Source organism: Ranitomeya variabilis, chromosome 5 (assembly GCF_051348905.1).
Source record: "Ranitomeya variabilis isolate aRanVar5 chromosome 5, aRanVar5.hap1, whole genome shotgun sequence".
In the NCBI taxonomy this organism is placed as follows: Eukaryota; Metazoa; Chordata; class Amphibia; order Anura; family Dendrobatidae; genus Ranitomeya; species Ranitomeya variabilis.
Window position 1 is genome coordinate 273,600,495 of NC_135236.1, and position 19,902 is coordinate 273,620,396.

At 45.3% G+C, this 19,902-nt stretch overlaps 1 protein-coding gene across 11 annotated transcripts in view; it reads left to right on the plus strand.

The window, feature by feature from the left end:
• Positions 1-4,147: 4,147 nt before the first annotated feature.
• The window catches only part of SBF1 (SET binding factor 1), a 209,450-nt gene continuing 193,695 nt past the window's right edge, over positions 4,148-19,902 (plus strand). For 7 of the 11 annotated variants that reach the window (XM_077264337.1, XM_077264341.1, XM_077264344.1 and 4 more), the window contains exon 1: positions 4,149-4,303. In XM_077264337.1, the coding sequence (XP_077120452.1) occupies positions 4,249-4,303 (55 nt within the window). In that variant the 5' untranslated portion in view covers positions 4,149-4,248. Of the gene's footprint in view, positions 4,304-19,902 lie in introns of all 11 variants that reach the window. The other 4 variants (XM_077264334.1, XM_077264336.1, XM_077264342.1 and 1 more) reach the window with 1 other exon arrangement.

Sequence of the window (19,902 nt, forward strand, 5' to 3'; positions counted from 1 at the left end):
AGCCTCATTGCGCCACATGCCGGCTTCTTCCTACTCCGGAAGGTCTATTTACGGAGGGGGTAAGCGCTTTATATTGCAATGCACTTACTTGTCTGTCACTCAGGCCGGCCGAGGCAGGTGTCGCTCTGCATCCCAGCCAGTCTCTCATTACCAGGGATTCCATTCAGCGGCCGCTTGCAAACAGTGTCCCAGCAGGGAGTCTGTTTGTTAAAAAACCTCCAAACCTCGCAGCAGCATAACCAGATGAGGGGGGAGCCAGCAGGATCATTCCCCCCGACTCTGCTATCCGCTCTGGAGCCACTGCCGCTCAGCAGAGACGAACAGGCGGCAGTCCAGGTGGGTTTTCCTCTTCGTCTATATTATCCACTGGAGTCTTCTCTGTGGGTTCCCATCTAGGAACAGGAAACCAAACTGAGGAGCGAGGGGGGCTGCCCCTTTTATCTCTCTGTAGGTTTCCTGTTCCTAGGGGCAGATCCCCTCTCTCTAGTGGGTGCTGTCGTGGCGAATAGAAAACGTCAGTTAATTATTCAAATCTGTGAAAATAGGCTCTTTGCCCATTTTGATGCCAATTCAGATACCCAGAACCCAGTTGGGCCAGGCTGTAAGGACCTGGGTTTGATGTGGGGCATCACTATCGGTGTATTCTTAGTGTGGAATCAGTGGGCCAAAGTCATTTAACCACTTAAAAACATCAGTTACTTATTCAAATCTGTGAAAATGAGCACTTTGCCCATTTTGACGCCAATTCAGATGCCCAGAACCCATTTTGGCCAGTCTGGAGGGACCTGGGTTTGATGCGAGGCATCACTATGTACAGTATGTAATGGTGGTGTGGAATCAGTGGCCCAAAGTCAATTAACCCCTTAAAAACATCAGTTACTTATTCAAATCTGTGAAAATTGGCTGTCGGCCCACTTTGATGCCAATTCTGATGCCGAGCCCATTTGGGCCAGGCTGGAGGGTCCTGTGCTTGATGCAGGGCATGAATGTCTGTGTATTCTTTGTGTGAGATCAGTGGCACAAACTCATTTAGCCCCTTAAAAACATCAGTTACTTTTTCAAATCTGTGAAAATTGGCTGTCGGCCCACTTTGATGCCAGTGCTGATGCCCAAAACCCATTTGGGCCAGGCTGGAGAGACCTGGTTTTGATGTGGGGCGCCCTGTTCTATATGTCTGCAGTGTGAGATCAGTGGCCCAAAGTCATTTAACCCTTTCATTAACGCCCTTCGGTGCCCACTTTGATGCCCAGTTTTGTGGACGTTTTATAGTTTTTGTAGCTGCTTTTCAGTGTATTCACATCAGGGTACCTCATTGCATTGTATGCTATTATTGTGATGCTTATTTTTTGTTGTTAAACCTATTAAAAAAAAAAAAAGAATAGGAAAAAAATGCCAAATAAGAAACCAACTTCAGCATCGTGACACATAGTGGGGCAGAGTCTGGCTGGGTGCGGACATCCCATAAAGACCCCCCACAGCCACAGAGCACATAGTATAGCCATACACACAGTGGGGCAGTCTGGCTGGGTGAGGACATCCCATAATGACCCCCCACAGCCACATAGTATAGCCATACACACATTGGGGCAGTCTAGCTGGGTGCGGACATCCCATAATGACCCCCCCCCCACAGCCACAGAGCACATAGTATAGCCATACACAGTGGGGCAGAGTCTAGCTGGGTGCGGACATCCCATAATGATCCCCCCCACAGCCACAGAGCACATAGTATAGCCATACACATAGTGGGGCAGAGTCTGGCTGGGTGCGGACATCCCATAATAAACCCCCCACAGCCACAGAGCACATAGTATAGCCATACACATAGTGGGGCAGAGTCTGGCTGGGTGCGGACATCCCATAATAAACCCCCCACAGCCACAGAGCACATAGTATAGCCATACACATAGTGGGGCAGAGTCTGGCTGGGTGCGGACATCCCATAATAAACCCCCCACAGCCACAGAGCACATAGTATAGCCATACACACATTGGGGCAGAGTCTGGCTGGGTGCGGACATCCCATAATGATCCCCCACAGCCACATAGTATAGCCATACACACATTGGGGCAGTCTGGCTGGGTGCGGACATCCCATAATGATCCCCCCACAGCCACATAGTATAGCCATACACACATTGGGGCAGTCTGGCTGGGTGCGGACATCCCATAATGATCCCCCACAGCCACATAGTATAGCCATACACACATTGGGGCAGTCTGGCTGGGTGCGGACATCCCATAATGATCCCCCACAGCCACATAGTATATAGCCATACACACATTGGGGCAGTCTGGCTGGGTGCGGACATCCCATAATGATCCCCCCACAGCCACATAGTATAGCCATACACACATTGGGGCAGTCTGGCTGGGTGCGGACATCCCATAATAAACCCCCCCACAGCCACAGAGCACATAGTATAGCCATACACAGTGGGGCAGAGTCTGGCTGGGTGCAGACATCCCATAATGATCCCCCCACAGCCTCAGAGTACATAGTATAGCCATACACACATTGGGGCAGTCTGGCTGGGTGCGGACATCCCATAATGATCCCCCACAGCCACATAGTATAGCCATACACACAGTGGGGCAGAGTCTGGCTGGGTGCGGACATCCCATAATAAACCCCCCACAGCCACAGAGCACATAGTATAGCCATACACACATTGGGGCAGTCTGGCTGGGTGAGGACATCCCATAATGATCCCCCCACAGAGCACATAGTATAGCCATACACACATTGGGGCAGAGTCTGGCTGGGTGCGGACATCCCATAATAAACCCCCCACAGCCACAGAGCACATAGTATAGCCATACACACATTGGGGCAGTCTGGCTGGGTGCGGACATCCCATAATGACCCCCCCACAGCCACATAGTATAGTCATACACACATTGGGGCAGTCTGGCTGGGTGCGGACATCCCATAATGACCCCCCCACAGCCACAGAGCACATAGTATAGCCATACACACATTGGGGCAGTCTGGCTGGGTGCGGACATCCCATAATGACCCCCCCACAGCCACATAGTATAGTCATACACACATTGGGGCAGTCTGGCTGGGTGCGGACATCCCATAATGACCCCCCCACAGCCACAGAGCACATAGTATAGCCATACACACATTGGGGCAGTCTGGCTGGGTGCGGACATCCCATAATGATCCCCCACAGCCACAGAGCACATAGTATATAGCCATACACACATTGGGGCAGTCTGGCTGGGTGCGGACATCCCATAATGATCCCCCCACAGCCTCAGAGTACATAGTATAGCCATACACACATTGGGGCAGTCTGGCTGGGTGCGGACATCCCATAATGATCCCCACACAGCCACATAGTATATAGCCATACACACATTGGGGCAGTCTGGCTGGGTGCGGACATCCCATAATGATCCCCCCACAGCCACATAGTATAGCCATACACACATTGGGGCAGTCTGGCTGGGTGCGGACATCCCATAATAAACCCCCCCACAGCCACAGAGCACATAGTATAGCCATACACAGTGGGGCAGAGTCTGGCTGGGTGCAGACATCCCATAATGATCCCCCCACAGCCTCAGAGTACATAGTATATAGCCATACACACATTGGGGCAGTCTGGCTGGGTGCGGACATCCCATAATGATCCCCCCACAGCCTCAGAGCACATAGTATAGCCATACAGTGGCTGCACATAGCTGTGGATCCTGCCACGTTGTCAGCCGTGGACTGCACACAGCGGAATCCTGAGAACGCGTGGACTGTCTGTGTAAAAACCCGCATTATAAATAAACCAGCGACAAACACACGTGAAATTCCCTCTCCAGCGACTTTACTCTTTCCACCAGTGGCCCCTGACATTTGACAGAACAAGCCCCAGCGCCCACGTCACAGCTCAGCACCTCCCAATAACACTCCGCTCTGTCACCGAAGCTGCTACTTCCACATGACAGCGCCCTGACGCAGCTCACGCCGCTTACTAGCCTATCAGACGTCGCCGAGCCGCCCACATACCGCGGTCTCGCCCACTTCCGCGAGCAGCGCGTCCAATGATGGCAGTTCTCGCTGAGGACGTCACGTGATGTGCACTCCTCCTGACCTCCATTAGCTCCGCCCCATGACGTTTTCTGCAGACCACACCCGCTCGTTCTGATTTCGTGCATGCGCAATAACGGGCCGGGCTGGCAGGAAAGATGGCGGCGGCTGTTGGAGGAGTTCGGGGTTGAGAGAGCGGTACGGAGAACGGGGACATGGCGAGATTGGCAGATTATTTCCTGCTGGTGGGATATGACCTTAACAAGAGAGGTGAGAATGGGCGGGACTGGGAGCTGGGAAGGTGAACCCCCGGAGTTGTGTGAGGTACCTGAGAGATGGGGGAGGATGAGCTGTGGGGTGCGAGGAGGCTGCTGAGCACAGGACAGAACGTGTGCTGTAAAGGGTTAATGTGTGAGGCGGTGGGGGCCCTGTCCCATGTATATAATATGTGGAGAGGTGAGCAGCAGTATACAGGACTGAGGGGCATTCTGGTTCTTGTAGTCCCATCTACCCCAGTACAGTGCCCACACATGTATATAGAGGTGTGCACCAGTATACAGGACTGAGGGGCATTCTGGTTCTTGTAGTCCCATCTACCCCAGTACAGTGCCCACACATGTATATAGAGGTGTGCACCAGTATACAGGACTGAGGGGCATTCTGGTTCTTGTAGTCCCATCAACCCCAGTACAGTGCCCACACATGTATATAGAGGTGTGCACCAGTATACAGGACTGAGGGGCATTCTGGTGCTTATAGTCCCACCATCTACCCCATCAGTGCCCGCACATGTATATAGAGGTGTGCACCAGTATACAGGACTGAGGGGCCTTCTGGTATTTATAGTCCCACCATCTACTCCAGTATAGTGCCCGCACATGTATGGAGATGTGTGCACCAGTATACAGGACTGAGGGGCCTTCTGGTACTTATGGTCCCATCATCTACTCCAGTACAGTGCCCTATACATGTATATGGGGTGTGCACTACGTAATGCGGTAGCACCGTATGCAGTGACCCACAAAGTTCAAACACAAAAGTCTCTTTAATGCGTTACTTCACACATAAAGGTGCATAGCATTTTATAGTACACGTCATCAAAGTTCAATACACGCAGTTGCATCTCGTCTCAGTGCCCGTTTCATAGCACTACACATCATATAGCTTTTAGATTGCAGTCCCTAAACACGCCAGACCTCTCCTTGTCCAGTAGCCGTCGTGCGACCACACGCCATTTTACAGTGTTAAAACACAGCTTCACATGTTGCAGACACTACACATGCCAGCCCTCCTCTGACTAGTTCTCGTGGGTGTCCTGCACCGCTGTATCACAGACTCTTTACTCACACAGCCGTACACAACCCAGGATATCCTCCGGATGGCAGCCAGGCACCATATCCAGCTGTTTGCAATTGTTACACATGGCAGTCCTCTTTCGGGCACAGAACATCCACCTCTGATACACCTCCGGGCATAGGACTGTCCACATCCGACTCCTTCTGGCACAGGACATCCACCTCCGGGCACAGGACTGTCCACATCCGACTCCTTCTGGCACAGGACATCCACCTCCAGGCACAGGACTGTCCACATCCGAGACCTGTTACCATGGACGACTTGCATCGCTGTATACGCTGCGGATGCCAGGCTATTCAGCTGCCCTGGGTGCTGGCTCCGCTGGCCTGTGCCTCCATGCATTCACCAGACTGACACTGACATTGCACCTCACACCTGACACATCCATACCCCTTACTGCAGGGCTTTTAGCAAACAAACCTGTGACTTTCAGCCACATGGAAAACCCGGACCGGAAATCCGTGACTTCCATGCTCACCTATGGACTTCATCCGTATCCATGCATAACCTGGGGAGAACACACAGCGACCCCTACCTGTGACACGAGTCACTGCCTCACAACCAGTATACAGGACTGAGGACCCTTATGGTCCCACCATCTACTCCAGTCCAGTGCCCGCACATGTATATATTAGTGAATGACAGTGGGATCTGCTGTATATGTTGTGTATAAGACTGGGAGGCTGTATCGTTTCACCATCTACCCCAGCTGAATGCCTTGTGCACACATATAATGCCTGCTGTATACACTGCCTAGTGGCGATGTGCAGGGCATATTGCCACCTGTTTACACTGCGCTCACTGCCATCCTCTATTCAGTGTAACCTGACACTGCTGTATGTGTTACTAATAAATCTAGAAATGATAGAACAGGAAGTTACCTGAGCGATCCGCACAGCCAGACGTGGCTAAGCTCATGATCGTTTCCAATCGGCTACATACACAGTACATAGATGTTACCGGGCTGATGCGTAGATGTTACCGGGCTGATGCGTAGATGTTACCGGGCTGATGCGTAGATGTTACCGGGCTGATGCGTAGATGTTACCCGGCTGATGCGTAGATGTTACTACCTGGTTGATTCCATCCCTGCTCTGGTCTAGTAGCTGGATGCAATGTGCGCACTTTGTATTGTGCAGCTGTGTGTAGATGTTTGTCTGCCATGGTGAGTATCCCTAGACATGAAACATGCTTGTAAAGGGTTGACCATTTATTTACAGGGTAGCTCCCTTCTGTAGGTTGGATTTGAAATACTGTTTTTGATATAAAAAAGTATAATGGTGTTTTTCCAAAAAACACTCTGTAAAGAGCTTTTTGTTCTACCATGAAATAAATCTTCAGTAATTCTGTATTTGGGTTATCATCTACTGTCAAGCAGGGTAATAACCACATGGGCACCATTACTGCTTCCACCAAGGTGGTCATTCAGATTCTTGTCTCTGCTGTGTGGTTAGGGAATTTGTTTCTGTAACCAGGCTGTTTCGGAAAGCAAGCTGTATGGACTTAAGGCACTTTGGTTGGAATTGTAGTGGATTTTGCTGACTGAAAGTTACATTACCAGCATTGTGGAATATATTTTATAACATCCACGTGCTGTGAACGAAATTGGCAAATAAATTGACTGAAGCTCCAGATTTTGGATCTGCAGCTTGCCATATGCTCATTGGTCTTGGAATTCTCCTCTCCAATTCTGTGGATTTTCCAATGTGTAAATGCCATAGCCGTTAAATCCAGATTAGATGAATGCTAATGGTTGGTAGTTACAACTTTTTGGTCTAATACATCTTGGCTTTTCATGACCAGCAACCCATTGTTAAAATAAGTACTTTCCTTTTTAAACTAAAGATAATATGTAGTCACCTCCTGCACCGTTTGCGCTGATGGGCTGGAGGGCTCATGTGCCATAACAATGTCATGCGAGCCCCGTAGCTGACATCGCTGAGAAGGAGTTGGCGCCTACGGTGAGTTTATTTTTATTTATATAAGGGGTTCTACTTTATTTTAAAAGGTGTTGTCCAAATAATGGTCAGCCCATTTAAATGACGGCATAGAATATTAGGGGTGATGTCAAGACAAGAAGATTCTTCCTGCCCGACTTTTTATTTTAGAAAGAGATACCCTTGTGTTTTTTGTCTGAGCACGTAGCATATTGTTAAAGGGGCCGTCTATCCAATAAATAGGTATTCTTATATTTTTTGTTTTCTAGGAAAAACATGAGGGATGGATCTTTTAAAGGAGTTTTCCCACAAATAAAAGTTCTTTTTAATTACTATAATAAATCTTTGAATAATAAATTCCACAACTGGATGTTACAAAAAAAAAAAAAAAAAATTCCTGTGCTAGAGCTGTGGTATGATCAGACCATGTCCCTGTACAGTGAGACACTGCCATTACAGTATACAGCAGGGGCACATTTATAGGATTATCTCAGCACAAGATATTTATTTAAATACATCCAATTGTGGAAATTATTATTATTCCAAGATCTATTGAGATCCAAGTGTCGATGTGTTGAAAATTACGGTTTTATTAGTCAACACATTTCAAATTTCACAGACTTCATCAAGTCTTTTGTCATATGGTGTCAACGCAATTAAAGATCCATCCTTCATGATTTTGCCTTCCATTGCATGTATCCTGGATCTGCAGCACTGGATTCCCTAGCTTTCTTTTGGGTTGTGGCACACAACCCTGCCAGGTGAGCACATCCTGGCACCTAGCGTTTTCATATCCTATATCCAGGAAAGACCCTTTTTTTGCGCTATTGTCTTCCAGTTTACTCCTATTGTTTTTTTGTTTTCTAGACTCACTTTGCTTACACAACCAAAATGAGCTGTATTTACCCCCTGCCATTCCAGCGCTGCCTCGCCGACACTGCCTTTTTTCTTTAATTTTAAACAAATGTCTTAAAAAAACAAACAAAAAACTGGTTAACTCTGTATCATATTTATTGTATAATTATAAAACAAAATACTTTGCAATTTACTTGCTGTTTAGAAAAAAAGGATCCAGTGCAGTTATGACATTTACTTGCATAATATGGTTCTGCCTGGTGTATATATATTGTCCCTGTGCCAATCCAGATGACTGACAGGTCTCTCCCATGTGTGAACCTTATGAGAGACTTATCAATAAAATACAGCGGTGCTGGGAGAAGCTGTCGAGGATCGACACGTGACTAGTTTTTTCTCTCTCTCTCTCTGGTACCTGGCCAGATCTTCAATAAATTTGGGCCCATAGTTTGAAGTCACTTTTTTCTTTTTTTTTGCCTTGTGGTATTTGCTTAGGTGTTTTGCAAATGCAAAATCAAAAATGATTTTCATTTTTGCTTTTAATCAATTTTTGCAACTTTTTAGCACAAAACTTTCAAAAACTTTAAAGTGGCACATACTGTATGTCTAAAAATGTGTCAAATTGAAAACTCCACCAGAAGCCTTACTGCAGGCAAAGACTTAAGTGAGAAATGCAAAAAAATGAGATATTGGGTAAAAATGAAATTTATCTGACACATCTGGATCACCAAAATTGTTGGGGAAAAATATGAGAAGCGACTTAAAAAAAAAATACTAAAGCCAGTAAAAAGCAACAAATTACTCCGGAAAAGTGAAGAAACAACAATGAGGAATCCTGGAGCTTTTCAAGAGAAAAATATACCTGTTTGCAATCATGCTGCTTAAGCCTGTGCTTTGGGAAGCATGTATTGACTGACAGGTTATTTTAAGACGTGAATTTAATGTCAGCTGCCAGGTGGGGAAGGAGACTGATTTGGTCCTGGTTCAGGGCTTTTGATATGAAAGTGGTTGACAAGTTACTCTATTGCAGAATGGATGATGGAAAACCCACCACGTATTCACATTGCCCACTGTTTTGATTTTCTTATGTGACTGCTTTATCGAGAATGGATTATATTAAGTGAAGTCAAATCTTTATTGGTAAATACCACCAACTATTATGTTATGTATGGGGGGGAGGGTCAGCATTCCCATGGCTTCTAAGGATGTGTGGAAGTAAGGATAGGTCTTACTGAAATTCAGCATGTCCAATCATTTTGTTCTTTATCAGTAAATATAAAATTCAGACCTAATTGTTCTCACAGCCGTGTCCAGTAGCGCTAAAGTTTTACTGACAACCGTAAGAAATGCCAGGTGTTGGTAGCATATTTCTATGCACATCCATGACATACAGTAGCTCCTGAAATTTTACCTGCCTTGAATATTTGACACTGGTGACGTATTGATGATCTTTCTACTCTTCTGATATGTCTGTTTTAGACACAATCTACTGATCTTTTAGGCATCTATAGTCCTGTCCTGACATATAGCCGTCGTTTCCAGGGGAAATTTGATGCCGTGAACCATTTCCCTTGCAGTGGGGATGTGCATGATGCCTAAAGAAATAAATGACCGAAATACGTAGCCAGTCCGAGGCAATTGGAGCAACACCCGCTCTTATGTAGCAACTCTCGACTTTGACTAATTAAAGCCCATATGCTATTTTCCATGTGACAATCCCCTAATTGTGTCTTGTGTTTTCAGCACATAGGTTATAATTGTAGATTAAGCGATATCTGAAAATGTCTTGACGGGAATCTGACATTTTATTTGTTTAATGAAAATGAAGAGCATGAGTTTGTTTGCGTGGTATAAAGGCAGATGGTATTCTGAACAGTGTGTCTGGTGAGAGTTTGGGCGAGGTGATGAATCTGGGCACATCATAGGCTTTAATATGATCCTGAAACCAACAGGATGTTTAGCTATTAGAAAACACTTTGATGTGCCATTGATTTTTCACTTTCACTTTCTTTCTTCCATTACATATGCAGAGATGGCTTTCTAGTTCTTATTTTACTGGAATTTAGTGGAAATTGAATAGTTTTTAACCACATCGTTAGAGGCGAGGTCTGAAAAGTGTTTCTACAAGGTTTCCGATTGGAACCCCCCCCACAGAACATTAAGAATGAGTACGGCAGCAAACTGAGTCAGAGTGCCATGTGTATACTGGCCCCATATGGCACGGAATTTGCTTTATCACATGGCATCTGCTGGAACATGGCATGTTTTTTCAATGGAATTTATGATGCTGACAGAATAAAATATCCTCCTGAATTTGGAGACATTCAGAGGTACAATATGGCGCCATAGATTTTTGTTTATATATATATATATATATATATATATATATATATAGTGTATGAAGCTCTTCCAAAGACAAGTCCTGCAAAACCTTTACATGGACAGTCCACACCTCTGTTACTGAGAGATCACTGTTGACTCTTCAGACTCATTTGCATGCTATTTGTAGATGTGAAGCCTCTGTCACTCCAGCTCTATTTCCCTTCTCCTTTTGACTGATGACTTCTTTGCCTGAAAGGGACACTGTCACCCCCTCCAGCCGTTATAAACTAAAAGAGCCACCTTGTGCAGCAGTAATGCTGCAGTCTAACAAGGTGACTCTTTTAGTTTTTGTTGCTGATATTCCCACAATAAAGGTATTTATAATTTAGCTCAAATACCTGTCTTTGTACCTGGAGGCGGGTCTGAAGCCTCCTCTTTGAAGCGCCCAAACACCGTCAGTCATCTCTTCTATGTTGATTTTCGCCGCCCCCTCAGCGCTGTTATTGTCTGAAATCCTGCGCCTGCGCTCTGCTCTTCTGCCTTGCGCAGGCGCATAGAGCATTTGCCGTCCTAGCGCTGGTGCCGGGTTCCGTTCTGCGCCTGTGTGGGCAGTGCGGCCATCCTGTTACTGAATCCCCACCCCGCACTGTTATGCGTTATGCACAGTGCGGGGCTGGGATTCCTGGGCATGCGCACTGCGCTTGTCAAACGCTCCCCAGGTCCCCCGCCTTCCAGCGTTGTTCTGTGTGGCTGTTGCAAACGCCGGCAAGGATACCTGTATTTTCTGGCAACGCTGAAAGGCGGGGGACCTGTGGAGCGTCTGACAAGCGCAGTGCGCATGCCCAGGAATCCCAGCCCCGCACTGTGCATAATGCATAACACAGTGCGGGGCGGGGATTCAGTAACAGGCTGGCCGCACTGCCTGCACAGGCGCAGAACGGAACCCGTCACCAGCGCTAGGACGGCAAATGCTCTATGCTTCTGCGCAAGGCAGAAGAGCAGAGCGCAGGCGCAGGATTTTAGACAATAACAGCGCTGAGGGGGCGGCAAAAATCAACATAGAAGAGATGACTGACGGCTGTTGGGCGCTTCAAAGAGGAGGCTTCAGACCCGCCTCCAGGTACAAAGACAGGTATTTGAGCTACTTTATAAATACCTTTATTGTGGGAATAACAGCAACAAAAACTGAGTCACCTTGTTAGACTGCAGCATTACTGCTGCACAAGGTGGCTCTTTAAGTTTATAACGGCTGGAGGGGGTGACAGTGTCCCTTGAAGTCACACAGCATAGAGGCTATCTGTGAAGCAGGACTAGTCATTGCTGGACGAGGAGTAGAGCTGCAGTGACACAGGCTGCAGATCTACAGCTTATTTGCATATAAATCCAAACACTGATTTATCAGTAACGATGGGACAGACTGGGCCATGTAAAGGTATTGCTGGACTTTACTTTGAAAAAGCTACATACACATATAAATAGTTTGGGTTTCTCTCAAGCTTGGTCGGCCCAGACCATGTTTCATTAGGGAACAGAAGCCTGATCTGAGTCCACCCTGAATGGAACTGCAACAGCACCCCTTCAGGTGAGTGAGTAAGGCTTACTGAAGTTGCTTCATAGTCAGATATCTGAGTTAGTGATGCAAGCATTTTGTGGGAAAACACCTTTTAAATCGGGCCCCAGGGCTATTAACGGCCCTTGATGACCTTTTATCAGACCCCCGAGCAGATTCTCAGGGACCGCATTCTTGGGCAGGGAGCTGTATTTTGATTGCCACCAGCTCATTAATTTCTTCTTGATTTGTTGGCACACACACGCAGTGTTCACTACTGAACACTGAAGGGCATGCAATGAAAGATTACGTCCTGACACCAGTGCCAGAGTCAGGATGTACTTTGTGGGTGGAGTTTGTACGGCCCCCGAAGGATGGTATAAATATCCAAATGGCCCTTGGCATCCCTGGATCTGTGAGGGTGGTTGAGGCTTTTTTTTAATTTATTTATTTTTATAGTGATGCTGTCTATAATGATGCGTATGGGGAGTAGCAGTACCGCTCTATTCACTTGAATGGGGACGTGTAGCAGATTTCTACACGGTGGTTAACCAAAAGAACATAGAGCATAAAATGCTCCAGAATTGAAGACCACTAGCATCATAATGTTATTGCATGCATATCCTGGCATTGAACCAAAATATCAGTAAATGAGAATTCCCCTTCAAAGTTATCGTCTGCACATACAGGAAGTTTGTGGTTCTCTCTTAGGGGAATAAAGGATTAGCATGTTAAAAACCAACATGCCCTGTCTTAAGAACAAGAAGAGTTGGCACGGCTTCCCCTACAAACACAATAGACTGTCAGTAGTTCCTATTTCAATTGGTAGGATCTATAGACAATTATGTACTGTATGTGTCAACTTTAAAGAAACACGAAGCCTAGAAATCAGTGCTGAAATGAAACATGAGATGTATTTGCCAATAGGGGGCGTTACACTGCAGAATTTTCTGCATGTTCTTGAGACAACCTGTCTTGTATAAATCTTGTGGAGGGCACATTTAATTTCTTGCTCTCCTCTTTGAGTTGGCTGGTGCTAGCCAAAGGCCTGGCTTACAAGGGATGTGCAGGCACTAGCCCATCCCAATCGAAAACAGACTTAAGCGCACACTGGACGTGGCATCCTTGTGATATACAGTGGGGCAATTAAGTATTTGATCCCTTACTGATTTTGTAAGTTTGCCCACTGACAAATGCATGAACAGTTTATAATTTGAAGGGTAGGTTAATTTTAACATTGAGAGAATATCAAAAATAAAATCCAGAAAATCACATTGTATACATTCTATAAATTTATTTGCATTTTACGGTGAGAAATAAGTATTTGATCCCTCTGGCAAACAAGACTATGTATCTATGTAAGGCAATGGTCTACGATCTGAGTCTCCCTGGAGAGCAGTCTCTTTGATAACTCGGTCCATGGATGTAGTAACGGTCTGTATGAGTGGCCACTATTCATTCGAACGAGGGACTTGTGACTCTTCTTTATGTGATTTTGGAGGTCCAGCAGTTGCACCTCCAGCCATCATACATTTCCTACATGCCCTATGGATAGGTTATAAATGCCATTCATACATTGCGCTGTATGTTGTAGTTTCATAAGCTGGCTTCATAAATCCATAGGTTTCGTATCTATTGTTTTTATACCGCTCTCTGAAGCTAGAGGTGCACAGGCCAGATATGGCTCTATTTATAAATGGGGCCAGTCCCAAGGTGTGGTGGGACACTTTTAAATGCCTAAGTACAGATATCTTTTGTTTTACCAGGATGCATTAAATGCAGAATTAATCTGGGGAATAAGGGTCATTCTAAAGTGGTTGTCCAATCTCATAAGAAAAGTCTGCAGTCACTCAGTGTCTGCAGGTTGCGGAAATTTGACGATGTGCCCACTGTCACGATTCACTTTTATTCCCAATGCAGGTGGATGGTCATGTGACAACATTTATGCAATTTGCGTGTTGGTTGCCACAAGCCTCCTAGTCTTGCCTTGCTTCTCTCAGGAAAGAATTGGGAGAAGCGCAAGAGTCTTGTAGTCACGTGACCAAGATCATTCTAATCACAAACATTTGGTCATGTGACTTCTCACCCTATAGGCAATACAGGGGAATCGTGACAGTGTGCACATAGTAATTGCAGACTTTTCTTCTGTGACTAGGAAAACTCTTTAAAGTTTCCTATGGATTTTTCAGTTGACTTATGGCAGCCATTTATACATAAGTGACAACAGGGTTGTCATTTTAAATATGTTTCAGAATTATTTTGTCAGCATGATCAATCAGATCTGAGTTTTAGTGTAATTATTAGGTAATCGTTAGGCTCTCTATTGAATTGTCTTTGCATGCACAATGTGTGAAAAGTCCTGAATTAGTTCAGGCTGTTCCTTGGCTCCAGAGGCGGTGAGCGAGGTGACACATCTGGATGTGCACATCTTGTGCTTGTCACTCATCATACTACTGAAGGGCTGCTGTAGATTATTTCTCAGCACAAGAAAGGTGATTTGACACCGGAATGAGTCATCATTGTGAAATATTTTATTTTCTAATGAATGATTCCTTTTTGGATTACCACTGGGAGACTGACAGGGAACTTTGTGTCTCCCTGCCGGAGCTTTTCTTTAAATAGAAATTCAATAACGTACTGTTATTATCCAGTCACTTCCGTGTTACTGGTGGAAGTGTGTGATAATACAGCGGGGCAGTGGAGGGATTCCAGCTCAGTTTTGCTGTGCACTTATCAAATCACTTCAGATTTTGGTAGCTTAAGGCCATGTTCTCAGGTGTTTGCACCAAAATGTGCACCATATTTACTCTGATTATTGTGTTTTTGATGCGTTTACCCACTTTTTTTTATGCAGCTTCGACATGGCTTTTTTCAGTACTCTGTAGAAGGCCAGATTCACATACCTACGTTTTGCGGTCCAAGTACGAACAGCGATGCATGGTCCGACTGGGTATTCTGACCCGAACTCGACAGCTTCGTAGGTATATATGTGGCAGTTGAGTTTAGGTTGGGAAATGTGGCCATTTGTGCTGTGGACTGCAAGACACAGATGTGTATATCTGGCCTATCTGTGAAAAAAACCCCAACATTCTAATTGTCAGGGCTGTGGAGTCGGTGTCCATTTTGGCGGAGTTGGACTCTGTATAAAATGGACCAACGCTGACTCCTAAAGTATATAATAAATTGGGTACAGCAGTGCAATGCAAGATGTGCTGTACCTTTTCATAAGAATTTGGGAAAGTTGTGAAATGTCCTTTAAATGTCTATTCTGTTCCTGATCTAAGGATCTGGGCTTTTAGGCTATGTGCCCACGTTGTGGATTTCTGCGCTTATTTTTCCGCTCACTTTTTTAAAATGCATGGGCACTGCGGATTTGGTTTTCCATAGGTTTACATGGTACTGTACACCGCATGGAAAACTGCTGCGGATCCGCAGCCAAATCCACAACGTGTGCACATACCCTTAGTGGAGATAAATCTGTGCTGCACTTTATGCACATGCTCAGTAGTGCTGATGCACTGTGGAATCAGTCAGGGAAATTGAGGAAGCAGAGGTTTGGATTACTGACTCCACAGCCTTGCTTATTGTAGTATTTTACATTCCTTTTTTTTTTTTCTTCACTTTTTGTTGCTTTTTCTGTTTAGAGTGTAGTTGTATGTTTTTTTTTTTTTTTTTTCCTCCATGGTACAAATTAAAGTAGTTTTTGAAGTAAAAATATATATTTTTTTCTACTGCCTATAAATATCAGGAATATCTGCACTAAATAAAAGATCCAAAAAGTAATACATTGAAATTGGATGAAAGCTTAGTGTTTGACTACTCTGCTAAAGTACGGTAAGTTTAAAGACCCGTTCCAGTGTTTTTTTTCTTCTTTCACTCACTCTCTTTTAGCAGTCTGTAATGTATGTACAGTGCATGCATTTAAATACTTACCTGTCTCCGTCTTCTGCAGTTTCCAGCTCTGTCTCTGTCCTTCAGCCTGTGACTGCAGCTCTGATTATCCATCCGACACCTCGGACCGGTAGTTTCACTCTATGTAAGTGTATGAATGCCTCGTTCTGCTCTAATACAGGTGCAATGTTAAAGGGGTTATCCACTATGAGGACAACCCTTTCTCAATCTAAGTGTTTAGTCCCAATAAAATAATAACAATTAGACCTCCCGTGCCAGCGCTCTTCCAGCAGTGTTGGCACTCGCGTTTCTAGGGCTCACTTGTGGTTTTTATGACACTGGAGCCCGGCGCCCAGTTAGCATTGGTGTCACTGTCCCTTCCTTCAAATATATAGATAATTAACAGTGAGAGTTGCGGCAGGCCGATCCCTTCCTGTTAATTACTTGTATGTGTGACGGCGGGACAGTGACTCCAGAGCTCACGTGAGCTTCAGGAACGCGAGTACCTACACCGCTGGAACGGCATCGGAGGCGAATATAAGCTTTTTAATTTTAGCTGGGCCAAACATGGGGAATGAGAAGGGGTTGTTCAAGTAGTGAATGAGTCCTTTAGTTGCCTTCTGGTCACACAGAAGATGCGAACGTTAGCCATCTAGTCACAGCTGCGATCACATGATCCAGGAGAGGGCCAGAGCAGCACTGGAAATGGCAACCAGTAAGTATTTTAATGCATGTACTCTACAATGCTGGCAAAAAAAAATCTTTACAAGTTCAACGAAACCCCAGACATTTTCTATGTGGTTAATGTCAGGGGAATTACCTGGCCACTCTAAAATATTAATGTTATGTTCCTTGAGAAACTGTCACGGCAATTGGTTTTGTGGCAGGAGCTCCATCTTGCATAAAGTAATCACACTGATGAATGACCCAAAAATTATGCTCCTATTCTTCCAAAACTTTAATATACGGTAACTGATTTCTTTCCTATTTACATTCTTGGGAAGGAATTACAAACATGTGCTGCCCGTGCTTCCATCCAAGGCACCTGACACCTACGGGGTGTTTAACAATCTTAGGCTACTTTCACACTAGCGTCGGTACGGGGCCGTCGCGCTGCGTCGGCCCGACGTACCGACGCATACTGTGAAGAAAATGCCCGACGTGCAGCGGAAGCAGTCTTACGACGCTTCCACTGCCCCATTGCAAGGTCCGGGGAGGAGGGGGCGGAGTTTCGGCCACGCATGCACGGTCGAAAATGGCGGTCCCGACGCACAAAAAAAGTTACATCTAACTTTTTTTGTGGCGGCGGTGCGCCAAAACATGACGCAACCGTTGCATGACGGTTGCAACGTGTGGCACTGCGTCGCTAATAAAAGTCTATGGAGAAAAAACGCATCCTGCAGACAACTTTGCAGGATGCGTTTTTTCTCCACAACGACGCATTGCGATGTGCAGTGCACGACGCTAGTGTGAAAGTAGCCTTAAGCGTATGTTTTGGGTCATGCCGTGATGCGGTACTCGAACATCACTTCCTTCCACTTTTCAGATGTCCAATCTTGATATTTCTTACAAAAGGCAAGCCCGTTCTTCTTCATTGCTGCTGTGAGCAGTGGCCTTGGTAGGTCCAGGTCCTTTAGCAGGCGATGACAAATTGTCCTAGTTGTGGTGTTCTGGAGAAGTGTAGGGGACTTTTTTTAATTCAACAATGGTTGTAGAAGGACTTCACACTTCCAAAGTTTATCAGTAGTGATGAGCGAATAGCTTAGGATAACTCCTTATCCGAATAGCTATAGCTAACTGAATAGCTGCCTCGGATACCTGGACACCTGGAGCGCTCCTGATAATCAGCTGTTCGGCGCCGTATCTTCATGTGTCGCGGCTGAGAGAGCCCAACACACAGGCTCTCCATGCACGTGTTGTGACTGTCACACAGCCGCGACACATGCAGCTGATATCCGGGTTACCGAGGCAGCTATTCTGGAAGCGCTATAGCTAGTCGGATAAGGAGTTATCCGAAGCTATTCGCTCATCACTACTTATCAGTCCTTGGTGTGCCAGAACCTGACTTCCTCTGCGGTACCATCACAGGAGGCAATGACACGGCCGACCGCTTCAGTTGGTAAATTGACTCTCCCGACACTCCCAGATCTCTAGCTACAGCAATCATCGAAACCCCCTTATTTAGCAGAGTCAAGGCACAGGATTTCTCTTCCCTTTTTAAGCTTCTTCTGACTCACTGGGGAAGATAATCAAAAAATGTCTAATAGCAAAACTAGTTTAGTTTCCCATAGCAACCAATCAGAATGCAGCTTTCATTTTACCAGCACAGTGTGCGAAGTAAAAGTTGAGGTTTGATTGGTTGCTTTGGGCAACTAAGCCAGTTTTGCTATTACAGTTTTTGATTTTTTGATTTTGTGTGCACTTTTAAGAAGTGAAATCATGACAAGGATCTTGCATGTAAACTTTTTTTTTTCTTCCTGGCATTGTACATTACTGATATCTAAAAGATAGTGAAATAAAACAAACGTTGCAGTGGTACCTGAAAGGGGCTTCTGCATTTAAAAAAGTGGTCACTACTATCGCACTCATATAAAATAACACTCAGCACTCAGATGTCACTGCTTCACCCAATCCCTGAGCTCAACAGCTTGTGCTATCAACATCGGCAGAGCTGCTGAGCTCAGTGACTGGCTGCAGCGGTGATGTGATGTTACATCTTCAGCCAAAACAGTGAGTGAGACCGTGCAGACAAAGAGGATGAAATAAACAAAACAAATTTAGTAGAAACTTTTGAAGTAGCTAAATTATCTAAATTAACAATTTGGTGGATTCCTAAAAAACAAACGAAATTGAAGTAGCTAAAAGTCTGCATTTCACAATCTGGTGGCTGTTTCCCATCCAATGTGGTGGTGTATAAAGGGTAAATATCAATATTTTGTCTCTGTCCAAAAACCTCTCCATTATAAAGTTGTTTTGCATGAAAAATTGCTCCTGCTTGCCAAATATAGGTGGTACGTCTGACCTGACAAGACCACCTCTGCCAGATGAACATTTTCCTATCAATTGCTTTTCTTCTTCTCTCATTAACTCCAAGTTCTGGCTGTTTGTCAGGGTTGGTGTGGCAGTAGATTTTGGAATATGGGCCCCTATTGTGCATGCTTATGAATTTCCTGCGGGTCTTGAACGGAGGAGGTCTCTTCCTCCTATCGCACAGCAAGGTCAAGAATTTCTGTGACATGGACCAATGAAGGGAGAATGTATACATAGCATGAATACTTCTTCGGGTGTATATACATTAATGTCCCAATTGTGCTGGCTTATTTACAGTAAGTGAGATTACACTGGGAATGTTTCAGTTCCAGAAAGAAATGTTTCCGTTTGTATCCCACAGTTCTAAACTGTATTGTAAAGGCTTTCACTGTAGGTGAGATGTTTGGTATCTGTGAACACAGTGTTTGGAGTTTAGCGACCGTGTAATGTATGCGCCCACGAGTTGTAGTAGAAATTGTGCAAATCTGAAGCCAGTTTTACTATCCGTGTACATGGACTTGGCTCTGATCAGAGTACCTGGCCCGACTCTGAGGTCTCCAAATCTGAGTGACCGGCTTCATTTATGCATATGAGCCAGCCACCTTGGGTCAGGACACCCGGCGATGAGGCTGGACATTCCAATCTGAGCACGGTCCGGTTTCCTCGGACCTGTGAATCCTGCCTCACCGTCTAGCACACTCTGTCTTCTACCATCTCTACCCTGTTCTAGGCCTATAACTCTTAATTGCTCTTTCACTTCCTCTAATCTGTATTTGTATTGCCTGGCTTTGTCTTTATGTATGTATGTATTCTTTATAGGCAGTTACATTTCTTGTTAGTTCCCTTTTATATGGCTGTATAATAGCAGCTATAAATAATGGTAACCTATTTGACTTCTGGAAGATTCTGGTAGAACTGCTTCAGCTCTA